Below are 22,077 nucleotides of genomic sequence, written 5' to 3' on the forward strand. Positions count from 1 at the left end.
TCATGTGGCCAGCATGACTAAGCCGCTTCTTGCGAACCAGAGCAGCGCACAGAAACGCTGTTTACCTTCCCGCCGGAGTGGTACCTCTTTATCTACTTGCACTTTGAGGTGCTTTCGAACTGCCAGGTTGGCAGGAGCAGGGACCGAGCAACGGGAGCTCACCCCATCACGGGGATTTGAACCGCCGACCTTCTGATCGGCAAGTCCTAGGCTCTGTGGTTTAACCCACAGCGCCACCCAGGTCCCTCAGAAACATTACTGCCTCCCAGTTGTGGAGGTGGAATGTAGCCATTGACAGTCTTCTCCATAAAAATGTCAACAGAGAGAAGAGGACAAGGATTATTATTTTTCTGCCCCATCCCCAGAGGGCAGAGGGTTTCAGTCACAAGAGGGTACGTTTTAGGTGGGCGTTAGGAGAGAGGTTTTGATGGTAAGAGCTGCCGGGACAATGGGGGAAAAATGGCTTTAAAGGGTAGTGGTCTCCCCTGGGATGGAAGTCTTCAAGCAGAGTTCTTGAAGTCTCTTTTGGAGTAGTGGTGAAGCGCTGGATTTTCCTAACCTGAGCAGGGTGGGGTTGGACTGGATGAGCTCTAGGTGCTTAATAATTTGTGTCTACTGTCCAAGCTCGTCTCTGGAAAATTTGAAGCCAATGGTGATAGAGAAAGGTGTGCCACTGGGCATATGCAGAGTGCCTTTCCCTTGCTATAGCAGATCCACAGCCGATTCTCACACGTAATTGAGAGACTATGCGGTGGGAAGGTTATTCAAGATGCCCTTGCAATCCTGAATGCTCTGGTTTAGAAATTGAAACTCTGGATATTCTGGGAAGCACAACAACCTTTAATAAAGATAAAACAGAACTACTTTAAAAAAAAAATCCCGTCCACCAGGAAATCTTCCTTTCCCAAACCCGGTATACAAACCAGCTGCTCTCTGAAGTCAACAAGATAAATATACAGGAAAACTGTACATGTTTAACTTAGTATCAAATATAAACTCTCATAAAGTCCCTTAGAACAAAAACTTTACATAGGTGTATATCCTCTGTGGCACCAAAGCCCTTTATCCCTCTCCTCGCAAGGAGTCGAACCTGGAGCCGTCAAATCTTCACCTTCGCTTTACAGAAAAAGCGGAATCAGCAACTTTTAACATTTTGGAGAGGAGAGCGAAGGGACTCGCATCCACGGAGATCGTCTCAACGGTTATTCCAGCAGGCATTTTCATAAATCGGCTTCTTTCTCGACAAGAAGTGGTGTTGGACTAGATGAGCCCAGGGTCTCCATGCAGGTCTGTGACTCTAAGACTACGGGCCCCTTCAGAAATGCCCATTTCATTGAGAATTGGCAATGATTTGCGCCTATGATGATATTGCTGCCCTGCCTTCGATATTCTTTGTGCCTGTAAATGTTTTGGGGTAGACACACTGTTTTGTTCCCAATCCTTTCATACCCTGTCCTTCCTGCTGAAATCCTGTAACGTTTTACATACCACAAATGGGGGGAGGGCCTTTGGTGGCACTAATGCACTGCTATTGTGTCAGGATTACAGAAGACACTTGCAGAAATAAAACAGCATCTGAAGGTGGCCCTGAAAAGATTGACACCCGCCAATCAAGTCTTTATCGCCTCCAGTGGTACAGGGTAGACAGATCTCGCTCCCCTCCAGGCGCATCAAACATTTTCGCAGTTCTTTATTTCCCAAGTTAGGTATGCTTTGAAGGACACCTGCCAGTCACCCTCACCTCTTCGGAGCATCTGGTCCCTTCTCAGATGCTTCCTACAACTGATGCTTTGAAACCATGCAGCCCCAACTTACGCATGTTTACTCAGAAGTAAACCCCACTAAATTCAAGGCGTTTTTCACTCCCAAGCTGCGGCTTTCGAGAAACGACTTTCGACTTCCGCTTTCCACATTCACAGCAGAGAGAGCCCAGCAAATACCCAGACAGGACTGTGAAAATGATGGAAGTGGAACCCCAAGGAACTTGCATGCTTTCTGACTTGCCCCCAGAAACCAGCTCTGGAAGGGCACCAATATTAGCCTTGGGCCCTAGCTCAATATAAGGCCTCTCTTGATTTTCCTCTGTTTGACGTTTCCTGGTGGCTGCGGATCTTCTTTTGCTGAAGGTGATATCAGTTCCCCACCAAATCCTTTCATTTTGCTGCCCGCCAAACCTCCTTTCCATTCCTTCCTCATCAAACCTTTGCCTCTTCTCCGTGCGACATTCCTCTCATCCCTCCTAACCAGCCCCCACAAAAACGCACATCCTTACAGCCCAAACACTGTCCGTCACTGGGAGAGGGGGCACCGCTGGTCAAGCAGCCCCACTGAGACCACCTTATCCAAGATTTTTCTGCCGCCCACCTCCTTTGCCCCACAGCAGAGAGATCGTGGGCCCTGTGCCGCTCAGCTCGGGCCCCTTTGGGAAAATTCAGTGTCTTGGGTTCGAAATTAGTCCCATCTTGGCTTTGCAGACTTTCTCTCCTCCATTCCTCTCATTCTCTCTCTTTTTCTCTCCTCCTCCAAAGTCGATGACTGAAAAAGCTCCGCTTTCCTGATGACAGCACCATCCTCCTCCAAGGTAGACCACCATTGCTCCCTTCGAAAACCCGGGGAGCAGCCTTGCTACCTGTTTGCAGACAAGGCGCCAGACCTTCCATAAACCCAGCTCTTGTTTTCTCTTTTGGGCAGGCTCAGGAACCACAGAGGGCAGTGTGTGTGTGTGTGAATGTGCAGGGATGAGTGTCACCGGCTCCTGGGCAAGCGAGTCAAAAGTTTCCCCTCCCGGCTGAGAAAGGCAGTCCGCACGGAACCCGGCTGTGCACATGCATGCGTGCGTGCGTGTGGTTGACACCTGCCAATCAAATCAAGCTGTCACTCAGCGGGCAACGCAGGGGCACCCATCCCCTCCAGCAGTGGGCGGTTGGGGGTGGCAGCAGCATGCGGAGTGGTATGAGTTGGTGGCGCCCGTCTCCCTCCGTCACCTGGCACAGGCCTCTGTAATGTACAGGCTGACTTTCCCCCGGATGAAACTCGAGTAAACGCTGAACAGCTTTTTCATGGTCTGTACGCTCAGGGTGCGGGTCGAGACGTCATCTTGGGGGGCTTCCTGCAAGAGAGGTGTCTGTTTACTTAACGGGTATCTTTCTTTTCTTTTCTTTTTGCCTTTCAGGTTTTATTTTTTATTTTCCCCCAAATACTTTTTATTGCTTTTTTGTAACAACAACAAATAAAATAAATACTCTTACATTCAAAAATCTGTATGTTTTCTTATTTACGCCCGGACTTCCTTCCATCCCTTCAACGGATTTCATATCTCAGATCTTTTCTTACAGTTTCTTATTTACACTCCATCCACATCACAAGATTTGCATTAATCCTGCTACAGTTTTTAAATTCTTACTATTACTCAACAAATTTACTCCTAATCCTTTTCGAACTTTGCTTCTTTTCGGTTCCGAATCTTATAAGTAAAATTTCGCCAATTCTAGGTATTCAAACCTTTTTGTCTGCCACGCCATTAAAGTTGGGATTTCCATTTCTGAGCCGCTAAGATTTTAGCGGCGGCCGTTGCGTACATGAATAGTTTGTAATCTTCCCTTTTTAATTCATCCCCTGTTATCCCTAGCAAAAATGCTTCTGGTTTCCTAGGGAAAGTGTATTAACGGGTATCTTTCACTTGAACAGTTTAGGCAGCTGGCACTGAGCTGGCACCCACTGGGTGTTTTGGACTACAACTCCCAGCCAGCCTCTGGCCAAGTCAGCCTCCCCAGGTGTCCTGGACTACCACTCCAATAATAATAATAATAATAATAATAATAATAATAATAATAATAATAATAATAATAATAATAATAATTTATTATTATTTATACCCCGCCCTCCCCAGCCAAGGCCAGGCTCAGGGCGGTTAACAAGCAATCATAAAAACAAGTTGAATGAATACAACTTAAAAACAAAATTAAAATACAACATTAAAATATTGAAACATCAGCATCAACTAGGGTCAGTTGGGAGCCATAGGCCGCACTCAGACCATATATTTCAACTATGATGCTGCTTTAAACAGTCATGGCTTGCCCCAAAGGCTTCTGGGAGTTGTAGTTTGTTAGGCTGCTGAGAGTTGAAAGGGCCCCTCCATTCCCCTCACAGAGCGGTTTAATCGTCCCCCTTCGCAAGGGAACTCTGGGAATTGTAGCCCTAACAACCCTCGGCACCCTGAACAAGCTATAGCTCCCAGAAATCTCTTTTTTCCCCACACAGAACTTGCCGGAAATCAGTTCTGGCACCTCTCATGTAGGCCCTATTGCCATCCTTGAAAGAAAAAGCCACAGCTCCCAGAATCCTTTGGGGGAAGCCATGACTGTTCAAACTAGTATTATAATGTGGTCTGTGAGGGGAATAAGGGGGTCTCCTCAGAAAACGCAGCGCCTGTAAAAAGCCACAGCTCCCAGAATCCTTTGGGGGAAGCCATGACTGTTCAAATTAGTATTATAGTGTGCTCTGTGAGGGGAATAAGGGGGTCTCCTCACGACTCTCGGCTCCCTTCACAAACTTCAGCTCCCAGAATCCTTTGGGGGAAGCCATGGTTGTTCAAAGGGGCACCATAGTGCTCTCTGTGAGGGGAATAAAGGGGTCTCTTCTCAGGAATCTCAGCACTCTGAACAAGCCACAGCTCCCAGAATCCTTTGGGGGAAGCCATGACTGTTCAAACTAATATTATAATGTGGTCTGTGAGGGGAAGAAGCGGGTCTCCTCACAACTCTTGGCTCCCTTCACAAACTTCAGCTCCCAGAATCCTTTGGGGGAAGCTATGACTGTTTAAAGTGGTATACTGTAGTGCGCTTTTGTGAGGGGAATAGCGGGTCTCCTCACAATTTTCAGCATCTTTAACAAAGTACAGCTCCCAGAATCCTTTGTGGGACGCCATGACCATTGAAAGTGGTATCACAGTGAGCTCTGTGGTGGGATTAGGGGTCTCTTCCTTTAGGGGAAGCCATGACTGTTCAAAGGAATATCATAGTGCTCTCTGTGAGGGGAATAGGGGTCTCCTCAGAAATCTCAGCGCCTGTAAAAAGCCACAGCTCCCAGAATCCTTTGGGGGAAGCCATGACTGTTCAAAGGGGCACCATAGTGTTCTCTGTGAGGGGAATAAATGGGTCTCCTCAGAAATCTCAGCACTCTGAAAAAGCCACAGCTCCCAGAATCCTTTGGGGGAAGCCATGACTGTTCAAAGGGGCACCATAGTGTTCTCTGTGAGGGGAATAGGGGTCTCCTCAGAAATCTCAGCACTCTGAAACATAGCTGTCAACGTTCCGCTTTTTTTTAAGGGAAATTCCCTTATTCCGAATAGGATTCATCGCAAGAAAAGGGAAAAGTTGACAGCTATGCTCTGAAGAAGCCACAGCTCCCAGAATCCTTTGGGGGAAGCCATGACTGCATAGATATATCCAGGGGTTCTTTTTCACACGGAACTTGCCAGAAATCAGTTCTGGCACCTCTCATGTAGGCGCCATTGCCATCCTTGAGAGAACAAGGGAGGTGTTCTTGGCGAGTTCCAGCGTCTCTTTTCCCCCCTAGAAAAACAGCACTATATAGTGCTCTGTGTGAGGAGAATAAAGGGGTCTCCTCAGAAATCTCAGCACTCTAAACAAGCCACAGCTCCCAGAATCCTTTGGGGGAAGCCATGACTGTTCAAGATGGTATCATAGTGCTTTCTGTGAGGGGAATAGGGGTCTCTCCTCAGAAATCTCAGCACTCTGAACAAGCTACAGCTTCCAAAATCCTTTGGGGGAAGCCATGATGGTTCAAAGGGGCACCATAGTCCTTGCTGTGAGGAGAATAAAGGGGTCTCCTCAGAAATCTCAGCACCCATAACAAGCGACAGCTCCCAGAATCCTTTGGGGGAAGCCATGATGGTTCAAAGGGGCACCATAGTCCTCGCTGTGAGGAGAATAAAGGGGTCTCCTCAGAAATCTCAGCACCCAAAACAAGCGACAGCTCCCAGAATCCTTTGGGGGACGCCATGACTGTTCAGGGTGGTCTCAAAGTGCACTCCGTGAGGGGAACAGGGGTTTCCCCTCACAACTCTCGGCGCCCTGCCCTGCCATTAAAGCTAGCCTTTTTTTCCCTCCAAACGAAACGCTCTTCCCTTTTACAAGGTAATAGGTGATCAAGGCATTTGCTGTGCATTCCCACTCCATGAGGGAATCTTCCTTCTACAGCCGCCCTGGTGAGGGCGATCCAAGGGGCTTAACTTGGGCCATATTTCCAGGGTGTGAAAGGGGGCCCTTGGGATTTGCAAAAGCTGCCTCAGGAGGAGGCAGAAGGGTGGGGAAAGGAGGCCTGGAAAATTACTAGCTGGTTCTGGTTGCCGCCGGAAAAGAAACTGGCCCAGGAGAGTCAGGGTTTGCTATCTGCAAGGAGGTAGCAATATTTGCACCGCCACGCTAAGAGATATATTGGGGATTTTGCTCTCCTGTAGAGGAGACCAGCTCTCTGCTGTTCCAGTCTAATGCTATTTCAAATCAGGAAATTCTGCTTTTTTGAAAACTTTGCAGGCAAATCTGAATTTGCAGAACGGCTGCTTTGGTGATTCCGTCTCCCTTCTCCCACTTTGTTACTAAGAAGAGTCGAACCGCCTCTACTGCGCTTCGTCCATGCGCTCCGAGGAAACTGCTTCTCTCTCTCTCTCTCTCTCTCTCTCTCTGCACAATCTGGCCGGCAGGAGTGGAAGATTTCCTCTGCGCACGTGCAAAGTGCCAATGTGCATGCTCTTGAGACGTCTCCGTTATAACAAAGCGCTGCTGAGCACACGTGCAAAGGCGTTTCTCTCGTCCTAAAAGCCACCTGGAGTTAAGGAGCAGGGCTGCGATTTGTCATGATGCCAGCTATACAGCGGGTTGGACTAGATGACCATTGAGGGTCCCTTTCCAATTCTGTGATTCTGAGCAAGGAACTCTGCCCTCCTCGCCAACCAGCACTCCCTCCCCACAAATCTGGTGCTTCGCTCTCACCTGGGCTCCGTGGCCGCGCAAGATGTTTCTGATGCTCCGCAGGCAGCTCTCCATCACTTCCAGCTGGCGGACAAAAGGCTGCATGGCCGAATGATGCCTTTGGACTTGGCTGATGGCCCTCGAAAGGAGGGTCTGGCCTCTCCACACCTCGGACGCCTGCCTCGTCCTCTAGCAGAGCGGGGTGGGGAGAATAAGTCCATTAGTGAAGTTACAGGGGTGGGCATATACGTCCGTTCCAGTTATTCTCAGTTTCTCAATTTCCCCCGTCTTAAACTCTCTACGTTTCTGCAGCAATTTTCATTTAAAAGACAAATCCCCGTGAAAGTTCATCAGTATTTGAGGGCAAATTTCTTCCTAATACACACATTTTTGCAATGAATTTTCCCTAACAGGGACCTCAGTAGTAGTAGTAACAACAACAAGAACAAGAACAACAAAACAACAACAACACATTATTATTATTATTATTATTATTATTATTATTATTATTATTATTAATGCCCCACTCATCTGGCTGGGTTTCCCGAGCCACTCTGGGCGGCTCACAACAACAACAACAACAACAACAACAACAACATCATAATAATAATAAAGTGAGGGCAAAAGGAAGGTAACAAATAAATGAGTATAGTAATAACACATTTTTGTGAGAGGTTTTCACCAGTATGTGCATTCTTATGCCTGCTTTCCTCTAACAGATGAGTTTTTTATTTTTGCACTCATTGGTTGGAGAATCGCATTACAAAATTCGGAGAAGTGTGATTTTTTAGGAGAATGCCTTTGTTTCAGTTCTCATATTGGTTTATTTCTCATTAAAATGCAGGCAGGATTTAATTTCTCCCCCAGCCCTGGTGCTGAGCAGGCCCCACGGTGAACTGCATCAGCCCCCCCCTGCTCTCGGTAACCCCCTTCCCTACCCCAGATCAAACTTACATTCATTTTTCTCCAGCTACGTATGTTGACTCCGGTGTCCAGCACCATGACAGGTTCGGGCAGGTTGCAGGAAGTTCTACAAAGTTCTACCTGTAAAGAAACCAGAGTCCATTCACATCTATGCCACAGATCTAAACTGCTTTGAGATGTGGCTTAGTTGGCTCAAGGAATTCTGGGAGCTGTAGTTTTAAGATCCTTAGGTGAGCCCTGCAGCTGGATCAGACCCAAGGTCTGCCTCATCCTGCATCCTGTTCCCACATTGGCCCAGCTCAAACAATTGCCAACAAGAAGCCCACAAGCTGCCTGGCACTTTGGGACTTGCTCCCCAGTAACTGTAACTTGCTCCCCAGTAACTGGCCAATAGGATATTTATTTACTTCATAAAGTTCATACACCGTTTGATTGTAATGCACAAAAAACCCACGTCAAAGTGGTTTACAAAAAGGATAAACCAAAATTATCAATAAGAAGAATTAACAACGATCATTTAAGACTTTCGGAAAGTTAAAATAACAGTAAAAACAGATTAAAATCTGCACTGGCTTACTAAAAAATCTGGGTAGGTTTGTCTAAACAAAAATGCTTTTAGCAGGATGCCTGCCTGATAAGGGTGACTACCTGGTTATCAATAGGCAGGGAGTTCCAGCGTGTAAAATTCCCAGTTCTTACAAATGCAAAATGGGTATTATTTGCCACATTTGTCAAAATTGTCAAAAACGACACTGCCAACATGGGTCACCGTACATCCGGAGTTTCCTGGACATTTTTAGCAATTTCCACCTGGACACTGCTTCCGACTGCAGTATTCCAGCTATGTCCGGGAAATTCCAGACGCATGGCAACCTTATATTATGTGGCACCTATAGCAGTGCCAATTCTGCAGATCTAAGCAGTCAAGGAGGCACATTGGGGTAAGGTGATCTCACAGGTAAATTGGTCCCAGGTTGTTGTAAGGGCAAAACCTTGAGCTTGGCCTGGTAGATATAGAATCATAGATTCATAGAGTTGGGAGGGACCCCAAGGGTCATCTAGTCCAGCCCCCTGCAATGCAGGAAACTCAACTAAAGCACCCATGACAGGTGGCCATCCAATTTCTGCTAAAAGCCTACAAGGAAGGAGAGTTGACCGCATTCCAAGTGGGTCTGTTCCACTGTCAAACAGTACATAGATGCACCATTTAGTTAATATTTTGTCATATATTTGTCATATACAGTGTCCTTCAGCTCTCTATATTGGACAAACAGGCCAAACCTTACGCCAAAGAATAAACGGACATAAATCTGACATCAGGAATCACAAGACAGAGAAACCAGGAGGAGAACACTTCAATCTCCCAGGACATTCTATACAAGATCTCAAAGTAGCTGTTCTACTACAAAGGAATTTCAGAAATAGACTGGAAAGAGAAGCTGCTGAATTGCAACTTATTACCAAACTTAAAACCATGGAGAGACCTGGTCTGAACAAAGACATTGGATTCTTATCTCATTATACATGACAAAGCCATTTTTCACCTTCTCACCCCTTGCTTTTTCCTGTAAGACCTATTGCAGTCGTTAAGAGTCGTCAACAGGCTCATCACAGCTATCTGCCAATCACCCATTCCCACCACCCTTCTGAGTAATACCCCTCCCCACCTTCTCACTATATAGAAGGGTCTGGTGACTTCTGTTTCAGTGTATCTGAAGAAGTGTGCATGCACACGAAAGCTCATACCAAGAACTAACTTAGTTGGTCTTTAAGGTGCTACTGGAAGGAATTTGTTTTGTTTTGTCATATATTTGTTTATTAAGAAAATATTTATAAACAACAACAACCCTCTGAGCAAAGTACACAAAACAATATAAAATGATTACCAGTGCTAACCAGATAAAAACCAGCAAAATGCTTCAGAGCACTGTATGCTTGTTGAAATAAACACCCCCCCCTTTTTTGGCATAAAGCTTTTTCTGATGCTATAAGATCCCTGCTGGGCCAGGCCAATGGGGCCCTGTCTGGTCCAGCATCCTGTTCTCACAGTGGCCAAACAGATGACCCAAGCGGAGTAGACAAGATGTCAGAGGTGGACATGATGACTAGGGCCTGTTCATTTCAGCGGGTCTTCTCTGAGAGGGACACATCATTTATTTTCCAAAACCCCTTTTAAAGCCATCCAGGCCAGTGTCCACCACTGCAGCTTGTCAGAGCTAATGCCATAGTTTTAACTAGTGCTTAGAGTGTCGGGCTAGGACCTGGGAGAGATCAGGGTTCAAATCCCCACTCAGCGGCCATGAAGCTCCCCGGGTTTGACCTGGGGGGAGCAGTTGTTGCCTTCTCTCAGCCTCACCTACCTCACAGGGTTGTTGTTGTTGTGGAGAAAACCATGAACGCGCCACCTTGAGCTGCTTGGAGAAGAAGGTGAGGTATAAATGCATTTGAATAAACCAGGGGTCAGCAACCCGCGGCTCCGGAGCCGCATGTGGCTCTTTTACACCTTTGCCGCGGCTCCGGGGTGGATACTAGCGAGGGGAGGAGGCGCATTGTGCGCCCTGACTCTTCCCACTGTGGTGGGCGCTGTACTGGCTGTGACGTCGCATGGGGGCGGTGTGTGCGTTAGTCACGCACCGTCCCAACGTCACCTTCCCGCCCGCTGTCAGATCGCAGCTTCGGAGATATATTTGTTTTAAATGTCACAATGGTTTTGCGGCACCCAGTTGTTGTTTTTCTTCAGAAATGGGTCCAAGTGGCTCTTTTTGTCTTAAAGGTTGCAGACCCCTGGAATAAACGAATGACTAAACCTTATGCCCTGTGTGTGTGTGTTCAGGAAGGAAATAAAGAACGGGAAGGGAACAGAGCAAGAAAAGAGGACGTACGATTTCACTCTCAGCCTTGCTGACATCTTGGATGTACTTGTTCATGACACGCTGGTCGCACATGGGCTCGGGGGTCGTCAGGAGCACTGGGGCCAGGAATCCCAACATTAACAGGAGAGGAGTCAGCCCTGGGGAATAAAAGGTGAGATCCTCCTTAGATCATTTGCAGAGCTGCTTTGCATCGTCCATCTGCCCATCACAACCACTGTCGTACCTTGGAAGATGAAGGGAATCCGTTCCAGAAGTCCCTTCGTCTTCCAAAATGTTCGAAAACTAAATCGCGGTTTCCGATTGGCTGCAGGAAGCTCCCGTCGCCAATCAGAAGCTGCAGAAGCCCCGTCGGACGTTCGAGTTCCAAAAGAATGTTTGCAAATTGCGGCGTTCGAGAGCCAAAACGTATGAGTTCCAGGGCATTCACAATCCAAGGTACGACTGTAGTCTAGCGGTGGTTTTGTCTGTCCACCAGCCCTTCCACCTCCCCATCACCATATCAAATATTAAAATTCAACGAAGTAAACAAAGACAAAACTATTTCCAAAATACCCATTTTCCTAGAAACCCATTAGGCTGATTTATATGTATAATAAATTAACTTAATCTTTTGTTTTTCCCCAATCCGTTCATGTACAGTAGGGGATGTATCTTCTCCCCATAAACTTAGCAGCAGTTATAAGATTGAACACTTAATTCTCGATCACTTTTCTGGGATGATAATAATAATAATAATTTATGATTTATATGCTGCCCATCTGACTGATAACATCCTTCAGATAACCAGGCAGAAATATTTTAGGTTCTAAGAGTATACGATATCCTAACTTATCAGAAATGTTATTCTGGACAGATTTCCAAAATATTTACATTTGAGATCAGTTTCAAAAGATATGAATGTAATCTACTACTACTACTACAACTATTATTATTATTATTATTATTATTATTATTATTATTATTATTATTATTATTATCTTATTAGTGGATTTGGGGGGGGCAATGCAACCCAAAGTGACTTGTCACAACCTTCCTTTCACAGAATCATAGAACTTCAGAGCTGGAAGAGACCCCACGGGGTCATCCAGCCCAGCCCTCTGCACTGCAGAAACCACAAGCGCCAGACATTTAATCTTGCCTGCCTCCGGAATCCCACAAGCAGGATGGAATGCAGGAAATTTCAGGTATGGCTTCTAGAGGTTTAGACAGCTCCAAATCCAGCTGTAAATCTCAGGGAGGGAAGAGACATTCTTTGGGTCCCCATCTTCCCCACCCCCTTCTGTCAGGGCTCCTGTCCTTCAATAACTGCCGGGCAGGCAGGAATATGAAATGTCCCCTCCTCTCTCATTCCCCCCCCCCCCAGCTGCCTCCTCGTGTCCACAGTATAGTTTTCAAGACCATCGATCTGGGCTGGGTGTGTGCGCACGGTTTCTTTCCATCAGCATTTTGCATTTTAGGCGAGTTGCTTAGTGATGTTTGCAATGTTGCAATTCCAAACTCCAAATTCGGCACTGCAGATCCCACTTCAAGCTCCCTTTTATCAGCTCGTGGTGTCGACAGAGCCCTTATCAGCACCTTCCACTTCTCCGTGCTTCAACTCATACAGTTTCTCTCTCCCCCCCCCCCCCACATGCATACCACAGTCCAGCCTGGGAATATGCATGAGATTTCCCCAACATTCTCTTGACACATGAAACAGAGAGAAATTCCCAGAGACCTCCGATTCCCCAGAAATGTGGTTGTTCAGAAGGAAACCCACAGAGCCCCGATCTTCTACCTGGTGCAGCCAAACAGCGCAGAGTGCACTGCGTGGGTGGACCCTCGGTTCAAAACTCACAGTTCTCTGCCGCAAACTGATTCTTTGTCTTTTGAGAAGCCTCACCTGCCCCCTAAGCTCCCCAGTGCCAAAAGGGGATGCAAAGACTGGCCTGCCTGGGAGGGGTGACCTTTGGCCTGAGAAAATGCTCTGGTTTCCTCACTGCTGAGAAGTCCCCTTCCCCTGGGGCTCCTCTCTTCCAGAGGATCCAGGTGTCTCTCAAGGCTGCTGCACAAATCCTAGAGGCTCCATTTGCAAACCATCAAACAGAACAAAACCTTAGGGATTTTGGCTGCAACCCCAGTATCCCCTCATCAGGCACCAAGTCGCCTGTGCCCCCATAATAACACAGCTGAGTGGCTTCCATATTGCCCTTCTTGCCAATAAAGAGGCCCAGGGCTACCTAGACTAGGACTCCTGGGTTTCCAGAGCCCCCACTCCACCCCCGCAAGGCACCTGCCTGCTGCCACCTCCTGCCTATTATCTAACAGCCTGCCGGAGGAGGATTTCATAACCTCAGCGGACCCCTGCCTTGACTAATTTTACAACCTCCGTTTCCCAAACTTTGAGAGAGTCAAGGGAGAGGTTGGGTGTAAAGTCACCCAGCAGCAAGCTTGGTGTGCAGAAGGTCCCTACTTCAGTCCTCCCAGGCACCCCAGCATCAAGGAGCAGGCCATGGAGGAAAGGAGCCCCTCTCTCTACCTGAGACTACTCCAGAGGGAGGGCAGCTACTGCTGCTGTCGCTGCTGCCAGTCAGGGCTGGGCTGGGCTGTGAGAAGCAAATGGCCTGGCCTCCAGCAGCTTCCTCTAGCCACCTTGCTGTGCTCAGCCAATTCCCTTTGGCAGGGGCCCAACTCAATCGATTGCCGCAGCTGGCACCGTCCCCCTGACCTCCCCCTTGGCAACCGCCAGAGCGGACGGACGCTACTCACCAGGTATCCCCATAGCCAAAACTTCATGGTCCTAGAGACTAGCGGACCCCTTCTGCCCCATGGCTAGCCATGGACCGTCATTCCAGGGTGGGGGCGGCAGCTGAGCAGGTCGACCGCAGCAGCTCCTCGCGAGGGACGTCCAGCAGCTTATATTTCCCTCCTTTCTCTCTCCAGATCACACAAAAGTCCAGCTGATTTGGCTCAGCGAAGAGGAAGAGGTCACAATCCGCACACGCCAAGGTGAGTTTGCAAAGGACCTCGTCCGAAACAGTGGCGCCCTCTTCACCTTTTGACCGGGAAGCCTAACTTCTCAAGAACGTGGTCGGCTGCTCCAGTGCCCTGCTCTCTTTCTCTCTCTGGATCCCAATTGCCACCTGAAGAACCTGATTTCTTCTCTTTTTGGAAGATCTGCTCCTAGCAGCGCCGGACACCGGCTTGCATTTTTGCACACACACACACACACACACACAAATTCCCCACTGATGTTTGCTCGGAGGAGTGGGGGGAAGCGACCCCCTTTCCCCTTCCTCTGCAGACCCCAGATCTCGCGAAAGCTGTGCCACCGGACGCACGAGGCGCAGTTAATGTTTCATCCGCCTGATCCTTCTGCTCTCTGCCCGATGTGGCTTTTCTCCCGCTCTGTCTCTCCCCCCCACCCCGACCTCCACCACGCTCCCTTCCTTCCCTGAGTGCAAGAATGTCACTGGACAGGCCAGGAGGGAGATGGACAATTTCCCTCGGCCGGCCGGAAGCCAAAGGGGGCTTTTTTCCCTTCAAGGAGGAAGGCCCATGCCGGACCAGACACGTCTGCCCCTGGCCGCAGGCCAGACACAGGTTAAGGCGTCAAGGTGGATAAGGTCACTGCCTTGGCAGGCCGCCATCCAGGGAGCCCTGGTGTGCCAAAAAAACGGCGTGAGGAGGAGCACCCCTGACTCACGTCTGGCCAGAGTGACGCTCCTCGGCTGGTGACGCCTTCTCCTCCACCGATGATGCACCCGGGTGTCCTGCCGGATTTCAGCATCCGTGGCTCTCCTCCTGCTCCAAGGCACCCCTGGCACCTGACTTTCAGCCGCACCCTCCCCTAAAATCATAGAGTTGCAGGGGACCCCCAAGGGCCATCTATCCCAACCCCCTGCAAGGCAGGAATCACAGCTGGCAGGTATGACCTCCAAGGAAGGAGAGAGCCCACGACCTTCCAAGAGAGTCCGTTCCTCTGTCGAACGCCTCTTGCTGTCAGAAAGTTCTTCCCGACGTTTAGACAGAACCTCCTTTCTTGTGGTTTGAATTCCTCGGTTCTTGTCCTGCCCTCTGGAGCCTTAAAATTCTTCTATGTGAGAAGCCTTCAGATGTGTGAAGCTGACTATCTTATCACCTCTCAGTCTTCTCTTCTCTGAGCTAAACAGACCCAGAGAATCCAAGCTTCAGGCCTGAACTTATAGGCATAATAACCCTTTGCCCACGAGGGTGCAAACAACCCAGGCGTCCTTGCTTGCACAATTTACTGCTTTCAATCGAGCCAACTCTGTTCCTATAAAAGATGCACTTTATGCAGAGTTAGTGCATTGTCCCACTTAACCTCTTGGAACTCTGGTGCTTCAAATCTGGCTCTCCAGAAACAGCTCCCCCCCCAAGCCCCCCAAAAAGGCTTTTAGGCAGAGACCCCTCAAGAATCTAAGAACACAAGAAGGGCCTGCTGGATCAGGCCAATGGAGCAACTAGTCCAGCACGTCCTGTCCTCACAGTGGCCAGGTGCCTATTATGGGAAATCCACAAGCAGGATTTGACCGCAAGAGCCACTCTCCCTTCCTGTGGTTTCCAGTAACAAGAAGCATTACTGCCTCTGACCATAGAGGACAGAGCATAGCCATCACGGCGGCCAATAGCCATCAATAGCCCTCTCTTGCTCCATGGACTTGTCTAATCCTGTCTCAAAGTTATCACTGCCTCCTGTGGGGGTGAGTTCTGCTGTTTAACTATGTGCTGCCTGAAGAAGGACTTGGTTTGGTTCTGAATATCAGACCCCAAATGCCCCATAGCTGAGTTCTGGGTATTTTCTCCTGGCTCCAAAGTCTCCACATCCACCTTGCAGCTCAAGGCTTGCCACCAGTTCTTCTGCGCCCGCCAAAAAAGACCTGCATGGCAGGCAGTAATGCAACAGGTGAAGCTTGCCCCCATGATTGGCTCTCGCTCTCTTGAAAGGTTTTATTTTTTAAAAAAATCAGGCTGCATTAGCTTTCCATTTCCATTATTGCAGGAGCTTCAGATACCAACGTTTTATTTGCGGGAGGAGGGTGTTATGTGATAAGGGCACATTCCATGCTCAAGATTGAAATACTGTACTGTACTGAGTACAGTTCTGGTTGCCTCTGCAGAGCTGGGAAAGGTTCAGGGGAGGGGCATCTAGTGAAGCTAAATGTTGGAAGATTCAGGACAGGGGAAAGGAAGGACTTTGTCATGTGGTATGCTCTGTCAACCTGTGGAACTCACTCCCACTGGAGAAAGCAATGGCTGCCAACTTGAATGGCTTTACAAGAGGATTAGACAAATCCGTGGAGGAGGGGGTGGGTTGTCAATCAGTGGCTATTAGTAAAGGTAAAGGGACCCCTGACCATTAGGTCCAGTCGTGACCGACTCTGGGGTTGCGGCGCTCAGCTCGCTTTACTGGCCGAGGGAGCCGGCGTACAGCTTCCGGGTCATGTGGCCAGCAGGACTAAGCCGCTTCTGGCGAACCAGAGCAGCGCACGGAAATGTCGTTTAGCTTCCCGCCGGAGTGGTACCTATTTATCTACTTGCACTTTGACGTGCTTTCGAACTGCTAGGTTGGCAGGAGCAGGGACCGAGCAACGGGAGCTCACCTCGTCGCGGGGATTCGAACCGCCGACCTTCTGATCAGCAAGTCCTAGGCTCTGTGGTTTAACCCACAGCGCCACCCGCATCCCAATGGAACCTCCATATTCAGAGGCAGTAGAGCTGCAGAGCAACCACAGACACCTCTCCCCCATCAGATCCTGCAGGACTTTCTTACATTCTTATTAAAGAGTTGTCAAGGGCGTAGGATCCTGTCCCTGTGAACAAGGCCTGCTGCTCAGCGGAGTCCAGCTTCAGCCTCCAATGGTACCTTTCAACAGAACACGCTACAAGCTTGAAGAGCTGGTGCCAGTCAGTGTAGACAATACAATTGACCAAAGGCCTGACTCGCTGTACGGCATCTTCCTCTCTTGCTAGGCGGCAACCCGCTTCCACGTTTGGAATCCCTGCCCTCCAATCGCAGACGTGTGGGGACAGAGTCACACCCTTGGCCCATCCAACCCAGTATTGCTTGCACTGGTTGGCAGCAGTGGCTGTCCAGGGTCTCAGGCAGGAACCAGGGATTTAGCCTGGGACCTTCAGCATGCCAAGCAGATGCTCCACCACTGAGCAGCAGCAGCCCTTCCCAGATGTGGCTTCTTGCTACTGATGGAACATGGAATTGTGGAGCTGGAAGGGGACCAGAGGGTCATCTAGCCCACTCCCTCCTGCAACGCAGGAATTGCAGCTAAAGAATCCCAGGTGTGTCCTTGTGGCACTGGAGCCGATGCTCTGGACATAGGTTTCTGGGGCTGAATCCTGCCTCCTCTCCTAGCCGCCTCACCTCTGCCCCAGAAGAACCCCCCTTCCATCTTGGCATGGGCGGCCCACAGCTGCTTTTGGCTCACCCCTAGATGACGCCTGGCGCTATCTAAGCCGAAATGTCGGCCAAGCCTCTCGCCCTCGGCTCAGCTGCAGGCGCTCTGTGTTCCCTGCTATCACTGAGCAAACCCCAAAGCTGCCAAGACTGGCCTGGCATCCTTTTTTTCCGGAGCCCCCAACCCCCACAGAATCATAGAATTGTAGAGATGGAAGGGACCACCAGAGTCATCTAGTCCAACCCCCTGGAAGGCAGGAACCTTTTGCCCAATGTGGGGCTTCAACCCCACGACCCTGAAATTATTATTTTTTTAAATAAAATTTATTAGATTTTCCACAATAATAACAATAACCACAAGGCAAAATGACACACAAAAACAAAAACAAAGAAAAATACAGCAATGAATAAAAGAAGCAAAAAGGAACAATAAACAGATAAACAATAACAACAAACTCAATTCTTTACAAATCCAACCTTTTAAACATCTTGGTTGACTTCCCCTAGTCCCTCCCTTCTGAGTTTCCTTGTAGTTGAAAGAAACAGCTTTCCAATATCGTTATTAAACTAAAACAAACTCCAATTATAGTCCATCTTATTCACATTTCTTAATTTTCTAAATCCCATTTATTTAATTATAACTTATTTTAATCCTAGGCCTATTTGTTTCTTTCAAGTAATTTCTAATTTTTTATATTACAATATTTATTCAAATAGTCCTTAAATTTCCTCCAGTGCTCTTGAAACTCCTCTTCTTTCCGGTCGCGGATTCTTCCAGTCAGGTCAGCTAGTTCCGAAAAGTCCATCATCTTCATCTGCCAATCTTCCACTGTTGGTAGTTCTTGCGTTTTCCAATTTTTAGCAAGCACAACCCTGAGATTAAGAGTCTCGTGCTCTACCGGCTGAGCTCTTAAGCAGAAAGGGGACAAAGGGGCAATAGCCAGGACAGGAGGGAAAGGAGAAGGGTCTTCCTCTGGTTCAGTCTCCCCCATGTTTGGGCCTACAATTGCCCTCGGCCCCAGGCAGCACAGCTGATGGGAATTGTAGTCCAAAACATCTGGAGGGCACCAGCTTGGAGCAGGCTGATCTCTGTGCCGCTGCTTTTCGTTGCAGACAGCGCCGAGCGATCCAGCTGCCCTTATGGTCTCCCGGTGGCTCCTTTCCTCCAGAGGGAAGTTCACATTCCTGAGCAGAGCAGAGGAGCCAGCCGCTTTCTCTCTCTGCTGAGTCATGGGATGCAGAGCATGGGATGCACGCAGAGAGCTACAGAGGGGCCAGGCCGCTGGTCTGCCTTGCCCAGTACTGTGGAACAAAAGGACATAAGAAGAGCCTGCTGGATCAGGCCAAAGGGGGCCCCACCTAGTCTCCCAGGGGCCAGTGCGGCCGAAATAGTCACACTGCTCTCTTTTTTAAAAAAATAATATTTATTGAGGTTTTGAAAAATTACAAAAATAAAGAAAAAACAGAAGAACAAAAAACAACAACAGAAGAATAAAAACAGTTAGAAAAAAAGACAAATCAATCCTTCCATAACTTATCTTTCATTTGCTTGTTTCCTTGACCTCCTCACACCTCCCTTTTTTGTATTCGAGTTCAATTAACTATTTCAGCAAATCCTTTCCATCTTTGTTTTTATCCTAATAATTTATCTTAGAATAATGTAACTTTACATTCTCCCCAATTAACAATCTATTTTTACTTAATCCTTAGTAACATTTCTGCTAAAACCACGTAACTTCATTCCAACATCCTTCTAACATTCCTTGATTCTACAATGTTTCTGTAAATAAACTTTAAATTTTTTCCAATCTTCCTCCACCGACTCTTCTCCCTGGTCTCGGATTCAGCCAGTCATTTCCGCCAGTTCCATGTAGTCCATCACCTTCATCTGCCATTCTTCCAGGGTAGGTAGATCTTGTGTCTTCCAATACTTTGCAATAAGTATTCTTGCTGCTGTTGTAGCATACATAAAGAAAGTTCTATCCTTCTTTGACACCAATTGGCCGACCATGCCCAGGAGAAAGGCCTCTGGTTTCTTCAGGAAGGTATATTTAAATACCTTTTTCATTTCATTATAGATCATCTCCCAGAAAGCCTTAATCCTTGGGCATGTCCACCAAAGGTGAAAGAATGTACCTTCAGTCTCATTACATTTCCAGCATTTATTATCAGGCAAGTGATATATTTTTGCAAGCTTGACTGGGGTCATGTACCACCTGTAAATCATTTTCATTATATTCTCTCTTAGGGCATTACATGCCGTGAACTTCATACCTGTGGTCCATAACTGTTCCCAGTCAGCCATCATAATATTATGTCCAACATCTTGTGCCTATTTAATCATAGCTGATTTCACCGTTTCATCCTGAGTATTCCATTTCAACAGCAAGTTATACATTCTTGACAAATGGTCACACTACTCTCAAGCCGCCTCTGCATAGCCATTGTAGCTAGCAGCCCTGGCTAGCCTTACCCCCGATGAATCTGTCCAGTCCTCTGTCTGTCCCAGCCTCCTGGGACACAGAAGGGCTTCATTTTGCCTGCCCTGGATCTTCCAAACATGGTCTCCCAGCATTGCTGATGGGGAGGCTTGCATTTTGGAAGGTAGCGAGAGAGAATCCGGAGGTCCTCAGGACAGGACGTTCTGCCCAACTCTGTGTTTGCGCAGCACGGTTCTGGGATCCGTGCAGGGCACTCCCACGGGACACGCAGCCTTCAGATTTCAGGTGTCAGGACTAGGGAATCTATGATTAGGTCGGTTTCAGTTTCTCATCTTCCCAATCCTAAATCCGGTTCTCTGTGTGTTTCGGTAGCAAATGATGGTGTGTTTTTTTTTTAAATCCTCATGAAGATTCCTCAGCATTTTGGTGCCAATTTCTCCTAGAATACACATTATTGTGTGCTGTGTTTTGAGCAATAGATGCATGTCCCCTGCCATAATGCACTTTTGTACGTTATTTTCAGGACTCTATACATTTCCCCAACATACGCATGTTCGAACACACTGTTTGGTTGGCGAACACCATCGCAAAATTCAGAGAAGCATGACTTTCAAAGGATAGTTGGGGTTTTTGGTTCAGAAAATGCGAAGTACCTATTTAGTTTCTTATTCAGACGCAAACAAAATCAAACACCCCCCCACCACCATTCCCTAATCGTAGCCACCAGACACTGCTAACAGCCATCTTGTAATCATGAAGCAGTGAGTTCCACAGACTGGTGGCGTACAGCGAGAAAGCGACGAATGTGTGTTTGTGAGGAGAAGCTGGGAAGCCCTTCCCTGGCGAGTGAAACAAGGCTCCCCTCCACAACTAGGAAAAGGGATTATTGAGCTGTGATCCCTGCATTGCTGGGGGTTGGACTGCATGACCCTTGCGAGCCCATTCCAACTCTAAGGTGAATAGCCTCTGCTTTTCCGAAAGCAGGTCACAGCCGCATGTGATGTGGTTAAAAAAAAAATTCTCTTCCATACGCACACCGAGAGAAACAGGCCACAGCCAGCCAGACTGTCTGATCGCACATCCCCATTGTTATGAGGCTTCCTCCCACTCAGAGGTGGTGGGAAAGCCGCTTTCATTTACTTGGCGACAAGATGCCGCCGTGCCGATTTATGGGGCCCCCAGGGACCACTTTCTGACGGCTGCAGATGCGGCGGTCCGTGCCTGGGCCACCTTGCCTGGTGTGCGTACGTGCAACGAGTCCAACGCTCCGTGGGGTCGCTTCACATCACACACGCCACCGAGGAAGGGGGGCTGGTTGCAGGGGAGGTGGGGCAGAGCCGTGAATCAAGGGGGACTCGGAAGTCCTGGCTCCCAGCCCCATATCCCTGTCTAACTCCCTTCCCACTCTCTCCCACTTTGACAACCCAGGAGTCCTGGCTCGCGGTTTTTCCCAGGCTCCTCCTGACTGAACTCGAATTGCCCAGAGCTGGAGTCTCTTACCCTGTCCGCCTCCCGTTCTGTTATACCGTTTACTAGTTTTCTAGAGAAGCCAAGAGACCATCCCTCTCACATACTTCCTGCCGTTAAGGCTTCACGTAGCCCTCATGGAGGAAATAGTGCTACGGTTTTAATTACGTCTAGATTGGGCCCATTTCACAGATAGCAAACTGAGGCCGAATGTTCACGGGCAACATTGCAGGTGGAGAACTGGTGCTTTGCTGGCAAAGTCTGCCCAGCCAGTGCAGGTCTGGCCATATCTGTCAGCTTTTGAACTCAGAGCCCTCCTCTGCTCCCATATTCAAGGCTGGGCCAAACCACTAGCTCTCACAAAATAAAATAAAAAAATCCTTCCAGTAGCACCTTAGAGACCAGCTAAGTTTGTTATAGGTATGAGCTTTCGTGTGCATGCACACTTCTTCAGATACATCCATTTGCCAGCAGACGAGGGGAAGAAATCAGGAATTCTGGATCCGCCCTGTCACTGCTCTGAAGCCAGAACGAACTTCCTGCCTCAAGGGGACCCAGGTGTCCTAACTGCTAGCAGGAAACCACTCTCTCCCCAGAGAACCCAGGAGTCCTACCTCACATCCATTCTGCCCAAGTTTGGTTTGCCGCTCCCCCAGCTCCCCCCTCCAGACTTTTAAACAGCTGCAGAACAGGCAGAAATCAAAGAGGTACAGCTTCCTCCCTCTCTTCCTCTCTAGGGGAAAAAGCTGCATTGGTTGAATTCCTGCCTGCAGAGCAGCTATCCCTGATCTCCGCCACCCCACATTAGGTTTCTTTTCCTTGCAATAGGTGCCCAGGAGAACCCAGGAGTCCTGGCCCCTCTCTTCCAGGCTCTGAATGGGACCCAGGAGTCCTGGCCACCCCCACCCCCCACTTGCTCCTCCGCTGCCCTCCCCACCCTGCGTGTGGCGCTGCTGGGCCCCCGG

At 48.5% G+C, this 22,077-nt stretch overlaps 1 protein-coding gene and 1 long non-coding RNA gene across 2 annotated transcripts; one reads left to right on the forward strand and one right to left on the reverse strand.

Annotated features, from left to right (window-relative positions):
• Positions 1-1,521: 1,521 nt before the first annotated feature.
• EPO (erythropoietin) lies at positions 1,522-13,678 on the reverse strand. Its single transcript, XM_081887087.1, has 5 exons — positions 13,541-13,678; positions 10,802-10,929; positions 7,950-8,039; positions 7,017-7,184; positions 1,522-3,109 (listed from the first exon to the last, which is right to left on the reverse strand). The coding sequence occupies exons 1-5, from the start codon at positions 13,551-13,553 to the stop codon at positions 2,981-2,983; spliced, it is 528 nt and encodes a 175-aa protein (XP_081743213.1). The 5' UTR covers positions 13,554-13,678; the 3' UTR covers positions 1,522-2,980.
• Positions 4,533-6,907, forward strand: LOC309355929. Its single transcript, XR_014162636.1, has 2 exons — positions 4,533-4,635; positions 5,269-6,907. It is a non-coding gene; the product is annotated as an uncharacterized lncRNA (long non-coding RNA).
• Positions 13,679-22,077: the final 8,399 nt, after the last annotated feature.

This window comes from Podarcis melisellensis (genome assembly GCF_964234715.1).
Source record: "Podarcis melisellensis genome assembly, chromosome: 13".
NCBI lineage: Eukaryota > Metazoa > Chordata > Lepidosauria > Squamata > Lacertidae > Podarcis > Podarcis melisellensis.

Coding starts and splice junctions, on each gene's coding strand:
- EPO (XM_081887087.1), bottom strand. Junction 8,040..10,801: donor GCAAGGCTGAGAGTGAAATC/GTACGTCCTCTT, acceptor GTTTCTTTACAG/GTAGAACTTTGTAGAACTTC. Junction 7,185..7,949: donor GTAGCTGGAGAAAAATGAAT/GTAAGTTTGATC, acceptor CCGCTCTGCTAG/AGGACGAGGCAGGCGTCCGA.